We start from the raw sequence: 13809 nt of genomic DNA, 5'->3' as shown, positions 1-13809 counted from the left end.
GTCTGTAAACAGTTGTTTACTGACCGGCGACAGAAAAAATATGAATAGAAAATGGGAATAGTTCCTGATATCGCCTCCCAGCGGCGGGAATGGGTACTACCCACCTGGCCCGCCCCCACTGCGTGTGCCGCGAATTTTGAAATTCTGTCGGACTTCGGAGAATACAGCTATATATCTGTCAGGTAAGTTTCATGAACAAAATGTCCCTTAGGAAAAGAGCCAGTGCATTCTTCGAAAAGGGTAATCTTTCATCCTCTCGTGACGAGAGAGAGGACGTGAAGCGTCCTCTTCTCTAAAGCTTCTTTAGGGGGCGCGCAGTCCTTCTGAGAGCTCCAACCCCTGTGGGGGTGTGGGGAGGACGCCTCGGAGGACGAGAAGCAATCCTTCTTCAAGATTCGTGCACGTTGCTCGATCTTCGGCAGCCTGGGAAGCGACAACAGGACCTGCCGAAAGGAAGCCAGATCAGCATGGAAAAACCCGTAAACCTCCTTCGGCTTTTGACATGCCCTCTCCTGGTTTTCTGGGAGTCCAACAGAGGTCTAGGCCTAGAGGCGTTATGGTTTTCGATCTGACGTTCCCTCCTAACGAGAGAGAGGACGTGAAGCGTCCTCTTCTCTAAAGCTTCTTAGAGGGCGCGAGTCCTTCCGAGAGCTCCAACCCTTGCGCGGGGAGGACGCCTCGGAGGACGAGAAGCAATCCTTCAAGATTCGTGCACGTGCACGATCTTTAGCAGCCTGGGAAGCGTCAACAGGTTCTGCCGAAGGGACGCCAGATCGGTGGGGAGCCCCCGTAACCCTCTTGCGGCTTTCGACATGCCTCTCCCTGAGTCCTGGGAGTCCGACAGAGGTCCAGGCCTAGAGGCATTATGGGGCCGATCTGACGCCCCCTCCACAACACAAGGGGCACTACACTTCACAACACTGATTGGAGAGCGAGCACTTTAGTCTAAGATTACTTGATGTAATCCTCTAGCAGACACTTTTCTTCTAGGCCCGTAAGCCATACCACAGGGTTAGGCAAAATAAAATCTACAGGAGGTTAGAAGGTTCATTATTCTAACTTCTGTTTACTGTGGAGGAAAACTTCTGATTCTAACACGCTCTGAAATGCGTACATGAATCCTACTTCTTCCGTAATTAGTCACACATTACACTAATTACATTGAACTTATACAAAGAAAACATGTAAACGCCATATATACTAAGCGAGTGTCTACCGAACGTTCCGGTAGCTTCACCTTACCCCATGCAGACAACAAAGTCTGAAACTAGCTAACTAGCTTCAGACATCAAATGCAATGAAAAAATTTACGATAGCGTATGCCTAGCCACAAATCCAAGTCAATAATCGAAAGAATAATTAGGATACTTAAGCGGCTAATGAAGTTTCAAAATCCTAGGCGGAGGTCTGTAAACAGTTGTTATCCGACCGGCGACAGAAAAAAATATGAATAGAAAATGGGAATAGTTCTGATATCCGCCTCCCAGCGGCGGGAATGGGTAATACCACCTGGCGCCCACTGCGTGTGCCGCGAATTTTGAAATTCTGTCGGACTTCGGAGAATACAGCTATATATATATCTGTCAGGTAAGTTTCATGAACAAAATGTACCCTTAAATGGCCCTATTCCTTACACTGTTAAGAGTGCAAGCACAAATAGGGTATAAAGAGAAAGACCTAGCCTAGGGTAGAGAAGCCAAATAGCCTTTCAAAAGTATCCGCAATAACAGAATAAATTCATAAATTCTAAATATAATAAAGTACCCTTAAATGACCCTATTCCTCATACTATAAGAACAGGATAAATGACCAAGTCGCGACATAGTGGCCACCTTACCGAAAAAGTAGGTACTTGAATTTGCTGCCATGAGCATCAGTCAAGAGTTGTGGCCCATCCAGGTGGCACACCAAGACCTCAACGCTCCTCTTAAAAAATGGTATATCAATGATGTTGAATGTCTGTTCAAAGCTTTTCTAGTACTTATTAAATGGACATATCCATTAGCTAAAGTGGAGTCAACGCCAAGGAAAATGCATTCTTATTCTGGCGACACTCAAAAAACATGTGACGTCACGGTACAAACGGAACAGCCAGTGCCCGTCGTCCAAAACAAAAGACGAAGAATCGACCTGCCAGAATGGTCCGACAATTCCGATTTAGAATAACGTGTGCTTTTTATATACTATATAATATATAAGGGGGGTACGGTATGATTCTCTTGGTTAGGATAGTACATCATCAACAACTAGGAGAAATGACTGACTGGACTAGCAAAGCCACTTTCTACCGCGTTTGAAGCCACTCTCCGAAAAAGTACTTTAACACGTCCTGACACTGGAGATGGTCATCAGTCACGAGTTGTTGGTGGTGAGAGAAGGAGCTCGAGACCTCTACTCTCCTTTTGGAGTAAGTATTGTCTCCAAAGTTAGAAATTAGGGTCATATTTTAAGATTAAACAGAGGGTAATGAAAAGTCTGGCTCTATGCAGTGCCACTACCTCCATGATGCTTCCGAAATTTTTACTTACAACTCGGAATATTTAGAAGATTGACACCATCTCGATGTTTGCGGAGTTGCTTGTGTCAATAAACTTCCCATTCCATGTGCTAAATCCGCACACCACTTGTACCCATAGACGCTTGGGCACTTCCTTCACAATAATCGTAAACAATGACTTCCAACCATTACTTTTCCAAGGTAACTACGATTTTTGGTAGAAGAAGAAGAAGCGTACACTAGGTAATTATTTGAATAAATAGTTAAACGGCAGTAGTATAAGGTCATATATTGCATAAATTTTTTTATATATTCATGATTATTAATTTGAAAATATTCGTTGTTGAACAAGTAACTAGATTCCGGACTCAAATATCCACAGTTTTGCTTGTGAACGGTACCTATGGCGTTCTTCGCACTCTTCAATTGTTTATCAGTGTTGCCAATTGGTATGTGTTTACCCTCCAAACTGGGTATAGACTTACACAAAACCGGGGAAATAAGTGAAATTAGCGTATCAATTTGTAGTATAAAGTACGTATACAACTAGAGCAATTTTATCATTATTGCATTACTATGACAACTAGTATTCATGGAAACAGTTTGTAAATGCATTGGCGTATGTGTGAAGCTCCACTACATTGGCAACGATGAGTCATTTTGCCGTCGTCTGCTCGTATGTACTTCAGAAATATCTGTAATTTTTCGGGGTTAATTTGGTTGCAAAAAAGGGATAATAGACATGAATTAAATAAATATTTTGAAGTAACAAAGTAAAGTTAAACTAAATAATGAGCAAAGTAAACAATTGAGGGAATAAAGCTTTGGACCTCATAAACCGCTTTGTGGAGTGAGCGCTTAGGAACCAGGAACAGCAACTTAGTTCAAGTGCAATTTGGAGTGAATTAAGACCAAAACGTGTATAATATAACAATCAAAGAAGCACTGTGGAGTTTCAGTTGTGGTGGCAGTAAGGATAAAACCACCAATTACAAGGTAAAAATGAATTTCTGTTCAAACCATGACGCTGGGAATAAAAAGTTTCATACTTTCACTAATATAGGCAACAAAATGTTGTTTTATTGTGCTGATTACAACTGCAATGTTGAGTAAGATCAATAAACGTTACATATATAAGCTAACATTGTTCAAATGAGTGCTGGTAAAGATGGTGGATTGTCTGTAGTTAGAACGGCCAGTCACGCGACTGCCGCCATATTGGATTTCAAAATTGCCTTGAAAACATATTTTACGAAGAGCTCACATGCTTATTTTAGTTCGTATGGGGCTTTCATATAGGGTAAAAAATCACGGACGACCAACCTTCATCATGCTGGATGGGTCTTATTCACTCGATATTTAATTGGTGAAACAAGAATGCAATTACAACTCTAAGCATACCATTCAAAAGATTGAAGTTTCGCCAACATAATGTGATATATGAAAGCCCCATACAAACTAAAATAAGCATGTGACGCTCTTCGTAAAATATGTTTTGAAGGCAGTTTTGAAATCCAATGTGGCGGCTACCGTGTGGATGGAAGGGTCTGTTCACGGACTATCCACCATCTTTCCCAGCACTCATTTGAACAATGTTAGCGTATATATGTAACGCTTACTGATCTTACTCAAGACTGCAGTTGTAATCAGCACAATAAAACAACATTTTGTTGCCTATATTAGTGAAAGTATGAAACTTTTTATTCCCGGGGTCATAGCTTGAACTGGATTAATTTTTACCTTGAAATCGGTGGTTTTTATCCTTACTGCCATCACAACTGAAACTCCACAGTGCTTATTTGATTGTTATTATACACATTTTGGTCTCAATTCACTCCACATTGCACTTTAAACAAGTTGCTGTTCCTGGTTCCTAAGCGCGCGCACCACAAACACAGTTACGAACAGCAGACGACGACACTGCAAAGTTTTATTCCCTAAATTGTTTACTTTACTCGTTATTTAGTTCAACTTTACTTTGTTATTTAAAAATGTATATTTAATTCATGTCTATTATCCCTTTTTTGCAACCAAATTACCCCAAAAAATTACAGATATTTCTAAAGTAGATACAATCCAATGTCGTACCTTGTCGTACATCTGGCTGCTGAAAACCATAGAGGAACAGACTACGGACAAGTGGATTTAATTTTTTTTTTTTTGCTAGCACTTTTCATTGATTAAAGTCTAAATTAGTCTTTTGATTTTCTTTAATAACTGTATGCCAGAAATAAATGTAACCTTAAATGTTTGCATGCTAAGAATGGCAAAATCATCGTTGCCACATTAGTGGAGCTTCACACATACGCTGATGCATTATTATAAACTGTTTCCATGAATTCTAGTTGTTATAGTAATGTAATAATGATAAAATTGCTTTAATATTTATGTATATATACTTCCAATACATAGCCTAATTTCACCAATTTCCACGTTTTGTGTAAGTCTTAAACCCAGTTTGGAGGGTGAACACATACCGAATGGCAATAGAGAGAGAGAGAGAGAAAGGAAGGTGAAGGAAGGAAGAAGGAAATGGGTGGCGGTGGAGGGGGGGGAGAGGGTAGATGGAGATTTTTACGCGTGTTCGTATCCATTTCTGCATAATGGAGTTTTTGTCTCATGGTACAAGGACAAGTGTCGTTATTCTTTACAGTTAGTGATTCACAATCCTAATAAATTACGGCACTGGGTGTAATGCAATATAGCAAAATCTCGTTCTGATACGAGTGTTCATTACAGAAATAGGTATTGCCCAAAAACGTGGTTGCACTGTCTCTGAAACCCATAGTAGGTATGCTGCTTAGTTGTCAATCAAGTTTTTTGTAATCAAGTATTTTTTACAAGCTAGCTATTGAATAAATTTGTATTTTTCGCAATCAAAACATATGCCCCTCAATGCTAACTTTCTTCTTTTAACGACTTTCTGGTCATTGCAAATTTGGCCCCATAATTTCTTATGGTGCGAAAACAGACAGAGGCCCAAGGACTGAAAAAGACAGCGTCACAATACGGCGGTAATCCGGCAGTAAAACATCTTCATATATCCAAAAAGTAAATAATAAAGATATATGTGCGCATTACGATTATAACAATTACATGAATAGCTGATAACAATCTGCATGAATAACTGGTAAACCGTTCTGCAAGAAAGTTGAGTATAGCAATTATTTACAATAGGTACGAAAGTCAAGATGTTGTGACGTCATAATACAGGACTTAAAAGAATGTTCTAATTCTGAAAAATAATTACTTAAATTTGAGTCAGAATCGAGTAACTTTTTCAATAACGAATATTTTCAAATTAATCATCATAAATATGTAAAATATTGATGATTTACTATGTATTTAAAAAATTATCTAAGAGCACGCTTCGTCATCGTCTTCTACCAAAACAGTTGTTTACTTAAAAACGTCCTGGTAAGGGACCGTAAACATCGAGATGGCGTCAATCATCTAAGTTACCTAATCGTAAGTAAAAATTTCGAAAAGGTTTTGGTGAGATTTCCACTGCTGTGGCCACCGTTTTCACTACCCTCTGTTTAAATCTTAAAATTTGGCCTTAATTTCTAACTTTGGAGAAAATACTTACTTCGAAAGGAGAGTAGAGGTCTTTTGCTCCGTTTCTCACCAACAACAAGTCGCAAATGATGCCCATCTCCGGTGTCAGGACGCGTTGTAATGTACTTTTTCGAAGGGTGGCATGCATTGATCGTTGTTGGCCTGACGCAGGCCATGCGGTGTTTTACCCTATCACATTATGTTGGCGAAACTTCATTCTTTTGAATGGTATGCTTAAAGATGTAATTGTATTCTTGTTTCACCAATTAAATATAGAGTGCATAAGGCCAAGCCACGCGATGACGATGGATCGTCTGCGGTTGTTTACCCTATATCACATTATGTTGACGAAACTTCAATCTTTTGAATGGTATGTTTAAAAGATGTAATTGTATTCTGGTTTCACCAATTAAATATAGAGTGAATAGGGCTGAGCCACTCAATGATGATGGATCCACTGTGGTGTTTCCTCCTTCAGGTTAGGAGTGAAAATTCGTCCCCAGTAACCCCGGTAAACTGTAGCTGCTCCAATGTCCTTAAATGACCCTGTTCTTCATAATGTTCGAACAGGGTGCATAAGAATATACCTACCCTAGGGTACACAGCGAAGCCTACGATCCACTATTGTAAGCCTATGGAAAAATAACCATAACCCATTAAAGCTTAGAAAAATGCAAAAAGCAATTCTATTACATCAAAACATCCATGACAAAAATTGAAGAGGTAACTAATTACCTACGCCACTAAATACTTTATCAACAAGCAGACGATTCTAATCTAGCCTAACCTACCGAGGCAGACTTTAAAATCCTCTATTTTAGTGACTATAGCATAACTATCTACTAAAATGGCCGGGCAATGATTAAAATAACTTCATAACTTACGTTCTGACGCAGTTGTAAAGTGGGAGGACGAAGAGAGTCGAGAGAACTAAAGCATCTTTGGCTGATTTGCGGTCAAGTCACAAGACATCTTTGTTTACATTTTGCGAGTGGGGAAGGAGACGTTCATTACGTCCAAGATACTTCTTTCATGCTTTTTATATCCAATTTATGAATAAATAATGAGTTTGGTTAAATTAAAAAATATATTACTTAAAAAACTAATAAATTTTTTATGTTTTATTGACAGATAATCTATTTATTCCATATTTTAGACCAGAATATTAGGAGTATTGACAAGTAAACGTAACTACGTAAACGACGGGAATACGAACTAGAGTGGCAAAAAGTATGTCCCTTGCCACTGCTTTTAGCTGCCATCTTGTTAAGAGACACAAAACAACAAAATATGGCTTGTATAGCATAAACGTATATACTTTCATTGTTAAAATAATGAGAATCATATAAATAGACATCCTCAGTCTAATCATTTAGCTATTTTAAGGAAAATTGCAACAAATCTTTAATTCATTACAACATCACTTCTGTTCAGAGTACTTTAAACTGAATTCGAAGGACACATTGTTCTAATGGCTAAATTTGCTTAGAAAATTAGATGCCTTAATATATACCGTAAGTGATTTCGTTAATTGCAGCTGCTAACACTTAGTGGTGGACGCATTCGTTCAAATTCTAAAGCAGTCGTATTTGGGAGTGGTTCTTCCATGTCTCTTTCTGTAGCAGGATAGAATCTTTTTTTCAGTCATACCCAGACTTTAGAATATTCCTTTTATTTCTGCTTTGCCTGACTGTTTTAATCTCTTTATCATTTCCATATTAATTGTACTACTTTATTCTATATATAGTATTCCTGTGGCAATGTCTCCAACCCTTAATTTTGTTAGAATATTACAAAACACTGGAGAAATGATGTTTGTATTATTCCTTCTCATTTATGTTTCTTATGTATATTTTACTGTCTGAAGGACAAACATTGAATTGTTCGAATAGCTTTATCCCAAACTTTAAAAACTACATTTATTAGTAAATTTTAAATCAATCTTTGATTTCCGTGTTAATTTTGCAAGAAATTAACAAATTTAAAATATTTATAATTTAAAATAAAAATATTATTCGTCAAGACAAAAATCAGTGGTTGAAATAACGAAAATTAAAACAAAACGAAGCCAAAATTAGGAGTTTAAAACATCACCTTGCCTGTTATCCTAATCAAGTTGATAGTGCCATCTTACATACGTTGCAAAAGTGTTTTATTTACCGCCATTTTTACTCTATATTAATTAACAATAGACGAAATATAGAGACAGTGTTACAATCCAGTGATTAGGAACAAAAACGAAAGGAAGAAAAGGAAAATAAACGAAATTCATGTCAAACTCTAAGGCAGGCATGTCATGACGTCATCAAGACAGACAATGCGGGCTTAGCAACTGGTCTGAATTTGATAACTTAATTTAGTTGTTGTTACGGAGTGCAGGCAAGTGGTCACATCTCATCTTGGTGTCAGTGTTGGCAAACGAAAGAATATTTTAGTGTTTTTTAAGAATAATTCTTGTGGTTTATGTCTTCAAAATCGGAAAAGAAAATGAAAAAGTACTGAAAATGGCACTAAAAGAGATTATTTTTCAATTTCGGGATAGATATGTACATATTTATTTGCATTTTCATGAAGAATTACGAATATTTAATAATATTTTCGTGTATATTGTGAGAGTTTGATACAAAATAATTAATTTGACGATAAATATTGTATTTTTGTACAGTCATGCTTCTATAACAGAAAAGGTCCTTCGTTTTCTATGGCCTGTTGAGAGGGTAACTCATATAATTATCCGTGGCCTTGTTATAAGCTCACAAAATTATCTTTAAACTTATCAGAGAGTGTTTTTGGAGGTATAATACTATTTTATATGTTTATTTAGATATTAAGATGTCAAAATATATTAAACTAAGGCTATTTTTCCCGGTTTATAGTTTCTGAAGTCACCCTTAAGGAAAATATTTTACATATATGAAGGCCTATAAGATGACCAGCTTGAATACGTATACACAACGTAATATTTTTACTTTTTCATCATTTAGGTGAATATATCAAATTGACGTGATTGGGCCAAATAAATTTATTATTTGTGACCAAAATAAGCACAAACAGCCCTTAATTAATGCTTCTGTTACTTATATATCTGAACTTTTTTGGAAAATGTTGAACAGAGGAACAAAGCCCTCTGTTAAATGTGGTAAAAAAAAAAAAGTGCATTGGAAAGGTATATAATAGGTAATCCTGTGGTTTTATACATAAAAAATTCCGTATTTATGTATTATATTATATCTAATATCTATATTCATTTTCCAGTCAAAATGAAACTTCAGATTTTCACAGTGGATGCCTTCAGCAGTCGCCCTTTCGAGGGCAATCCAGCGGCTGTTGTACCCCTTACCGAGGTGGGTCACATATTTTGTGGGTCCTATGCCCGTCTGTTGATTAGACTGTTAGTCTGTTTCACGCACTGGTATGCAAAGACGTTGCTCACTTAGACCAACATGAGTCAAGAGTCTAAGTCTTTCTGTCTGTCTATCTAACGCATTGGTCTACAAAGCACTGTTGCCAAACTTGCACCAAACCTAGGAAATAAGTGATTTTCGCGTATCTATTTGCAATATACATAAATATGAGAGCAATTGCAGCATTATTGCATTACTATGACAGCTATAATGGAAACAGTTCGTAGTACTATCGGCCTATGTGGAAAGCGCAGCTAAATTGACATCTTTCTTAGTGGGTCTTTTGTTTTTCCACCAAAATCTGGACAAATTCTTTCCAGGAACTGGACGACGAAACACTACAGAAAATCGCCAGTGAGATGAACCTCTCAGAAACGGCCTACATTCGACCCACTGGCTCTGGCTTCGACTGGGTTGAGTCGAATCACTTCTCTCTAAGGTGGTTCACGCCAGTGACGGAGATACCTCTGTGTGGACACGCTACACTCGCGTCTGCTCACGTTATATTCTCCTGTCTTGGTGAGATATCCGTGGATTGTTTGCTACTTAAAAGTGAATTCATTTCCGTAGATATATACATAGAAGGTACTGGGATGGTCACTTTTGAACAAGAGACTTATGTAAATTATAACCACAATATTCTCTTAACTTCTCGAATTCTTTTGGATACGCTTGTCACTACAAATCCCTGGTAAAAAGTGAACATTAGATTCTATATAATGTATATATAGAGAGTTCTATGTCTATATATGTACATATAGAGAATCAACCTAAAAAGCTATAAAAACAATTGCCAACTAGGCTCATACGAAAGTGAGGCTGGGCCTATTCCAGCTCTAAGAATTCTCACACCCATGAAATATTTAAAAAAAAGAAAAAACTGAAAATGAATCTTATATCAACAGGAAACACCAGAAACGAGATCAAATTCGACACGCTGAGCGGAGAGCTGATCGTCAGGAGGGAAAAAGACGAACAACTCCTGATGGATTTTCCCGCAAACGCCCCGAAAGCTCTGGATTCAAAGCAAACTCTTCTTCTCGCGCCTTTGGTGGAGGCTTCCACGACCTCTCTGAGGAGCAAGGTCCAAGAAGTGAGGCTCTGTAGCACCATCAAGTATCTGCTGATAAGGTTTAGTGATTCTGTCACGAGGTAGGATGATAGATGCCTATACTTAATTACGAACATTCAAATACAAACGGACACGGTCGCAAATAAAATTTGCGTTCCGAACGCTCCCCTTTGCCACCCGTAAGCTCAGATTTTGTTCTGCGGACTATTCTATAAAATTCAGTACTGCATGTATAGCGTATTATATTTTAGGATGAAAAAAAACAGTGCTTTATTGACTTTACTATACCTGGATAGTCCTGAAAAGTACTTTATTGTTGGCCTATTCTATAAAATACAGCACTATATGTACAGTGAGTTGGATTTCAGGATGAAAAACAGTACTTCATTAACTTTATACTATACCAAAATAACCAAGAAAAGTACTTTATTTGTTGAATAATAAAACCATTGACCGTCTAACCTTGAATTATAAATAAACAAATGACTGAACTGACCTTCCACTGGGACCTTGAACCAGTTGACCTTAAAGTCTGGACAGAATATTATTTATTTATGAATTTCAGGACTCAACCAAAGGACTTGGTCCTCGACATTGTCAAATTTGAAGAAATTTGTCCCTCTCAACCCCTGACCCTTCCCTATCATTCTGACCTTGCCCTTTCAACAGGGAGGACCTGGAAGGAGTCCAGCCGAACTACAGCGAGATGATGAAGGTCCACGACGGGTCTTTGGTGAAGGGCGTCATCCTTACTGCTGTAGGGGACGCCCATAAGGGCGGCCCTTCGAAGTATCATGTGTTCTCCAGGTTCCTGGGGCCCTGGTACGGAGTGAATGAAGACCCTGTGACTGGTATGTTATTGAGTTTGTTGTTGTTGTTGTTGTTGTTGTTGTTCTTCTTCTTCTTCTTCTATTCTTCTTGAGAGAGAGAGAGAGAGAGAGAGAGAGAGAGAGAGAGAGAGAGAGAGAGAGAGAGAGAGAGAGAGTTTAGGACATTTAGTCTGATCAGGTTGAGTTCGCCCTTACCATCTTTTATTCAACCAACTGATTTTGGAGTTATTGTCTTCTTCTGCGAGAGAGAGGAGAGAGAGGAGAGAGAGAGAGAGAGAGAGAGATGAGAGAGAGAGAGAGAGAGAGAGAGAGAGAGAGAGAGAACGAATTTAATTTGATTTAATCCACGGATTTTGAAGCCATAGGCAAATATCTTGTTCCACAATATACCAGAAAGAAGAATTTGCGAATAATAATAATAATAATAATGAAGACGAGTGGCTCAAGAGTGCATGGGAAGAAGGACTGATAAAATTAGACGAAGACCCAGAAATATATAGAGACAGGAGAAAGACAAACAGAACAGAGGAACGGCACAACAAACCAATGCACGGACAATACATGAGACAGACTAAAGAACTGGCCAGTGATGACACATGGCAATGGCTACAGAGGGGAGAGCTAAAGAAGGAAACTGAAGGAATGATAACAGCGGCACAAGATCAGGCCCTAAGAACCAGATATGTTCAAAGAACGATAGACTAGACGGAAATAACATCTCTCCCATATGTAGGAAGTGCAATACGAAAAAATAAACCATAAACCACATAGCAAGCGAATGCCCGGCACTTGCACAGAACCAGTACAAAAAGAGGCATGATTCAGTGGCAAAAGCCCTCACTGAGCCTGTGCTTTAAGAAACATCAGCTACCTTGCAGTAATAAGTGGTACGAGCACCAACCAATGAGGGAGTGATAGAAAACGATCACGCAAAGATCCTCTGGGACTATGGTATCAGGACGGATAGGGTGATACGTGCAAATAGACCAAGACTGACGTTGATTGACAAAGTCAAGAAGAAAGTATCACTCATTGATGTCGCAATACCATGGGACACCAGAGTTGAAGAGAAAGAGAGGGAAAAAATGGATAAGTATCAAGATCTGAAAATAGAAATAAGAAGGATATGATATGCCAGTGGAAATTGTACCCATAATCATAGGAACACTAGGCACGATCCCAAGATCCCTGAAAAGGAATCTAGAACAACTAGAGGCTGAAGTAGCTCCAGGACTCATGCAGAAGAGTGTGATCCTAGAAACGGCGCACATAGTAAGAAAAAGTGATGGACTCCTAAGGAGGCAGGATGCAACCCGGAACCCCACACTATAAATACCACCCAGTCGAATTGGAGGACTGTGATAGAGCAATTAATAATAATAATAATAATAATAATAATAATAATAATAATAATAATAATAATAATAATAATAATAATAATAATAATAATAATCTCTCCCCAGGGTCGGCCCACACGGTACTGGGACCTTACTGGTCCAAAGAATTGGGAATTCAAGAGCTATTTTGTAAGTAAAGAAAAGGCATTATGCTTTCTACGATTACGTGACAAAATTACTGATACTACTTTGAATAATTCTTATGTTGTTTTAATTATCTGTAATAATAATAATAATAATAGTAATAATAATAATAATAATAATAATAATAATAATAATAATAATAATGAGAGGTACTTCTCCCCAGGTCGCCAGTGTTGTAGGCGGGGTGGTGACGTCACGGCGTTGCACAAACCTGAAACGCAAAGGGTCCATTTGAAAGGCGTTGCAACGACGGTCATTAACGGTCACATAACGATCGGCTGATTGATTGGTCGGCGGAAAATGGCGTCGCAGGGATTGAGGTCAAGGAGGGGGTGAAGCTGGGTGAGGTGGAGAATCGATTTTGAAGTTAGTTTTGTTGTGAAGTTCTGGGGAGGAATTTGGAATAAATGTTGGAGAACTTGATAAATCGTTTTTCTTATTCCTTTTGTGTAAGTTTCATTGCATTTAAGACACGTCATTTACACCCCTCTCTCTCTCTCTCTCTCTCTCTCTCTTAAACACCAAACAAGTTGACTTAAAAATCAAACAACAAAGAACTCAGTTGCACAGGATTACTGAGAGAGAGAGAGAGAGCGAGCGAGAGAGAGAGAGAGAGAGAGAGAGAGAGAGAGAGGGGGGGGTGACTAACCTCATTACACCTACCCACCTGAATTTCATGAATGAGAAATTCAGTCCCCAAAAAATAATGTCACTTCAACGAGAAACGCAAAGCTATTATGACTAATGGCAGGCCTCATTGGTACCCACTAACCTTTAGTGAGTCCTGTAATTTAATCTGTGGTGAAATTCGTAGCCGGCAGTGACCTACAATTGTAATGTTGGCAAACCGGTGTATGAAATCAGTGGCCAGACTAGATTCAGTATCTTACAGGTCATTGATAATTCG

At 38.4% G+C, this 13809-nt stretch overlaps 2 protein-coding genes across 3 annotated transcripts in view; one reads left to right on the top strand and one right to left on the bottom strand.

The window, feature by feature from the left end:
- LOC135205010 (BLOC-2 complex member HPS3-like) overlaps window positions 1–7066 on the bottom strand; it is a 167799-nt gene extending 160733 nt beyond the window's left edge. Inside the window, 1 exon segment of the mRNA XM_064235244.1 lies at window positions 6940–7066. The gene's annotated coding sequence lies outside the window, so the exon portion shown is untranslated.
- A 1301-nt stretch (window positions 7067–8367) lies between these two features.
- On the top strand, window positions 8368–13329 carry LOC135205007 (phenazine biosynthesis-like domain-containing protein 2). 2 transcript variants are annotated; one of them, XM_064235243.1, is made up of 7 exons: window positions 8368–8434; window positions 9311–9399; window positions 9780–9978; window positions 10365–10611; window positions 11201–11382; window positions 12825–12887; window positions 13066–13329. In XM_064235243.1, exons 2-7 carry the CDS (start codon window positions 9316–9318, stop codon window positions 13182–13184), a joined length of 894 nt encoding a protein of 297 aa, XP_064091313.1. In that variant the 5' UTR covers window positions 8368–8434; window positions 9311–9315; the 3' UTR covers window positions 13185–13329. The 2 variants fall into 2 exon arrangements, with proteins under 2 accessions (XP_064091313.1, XP_064091312.1); XM_064235242.1 differs by having other exon boundaries at window positions 8400–8459.
- Window positions 13330–13809: the final 480 nt, after the last annotated feature.

This window comes from Macrobrachium nipponense, chromosome 48 (genome assembly GCF_015104395.2).
Source record: "Macrobrachium nipponense isolate FS-2020 chromosome 48, ASM1510439v2, whole genome shotgun sequence".
Taxonomy (NCBI): Eukaryota; Metazoa; Arthropoda; class Malacostraca; order Decapoda; family Palaemonidae; genus Macrobrachium; species Macrobrachium nipponense.
Note: the sequence above shows the minus strand (reverse complement) of the source record. Positions and strands in the feature narration are given on the sequence as shown.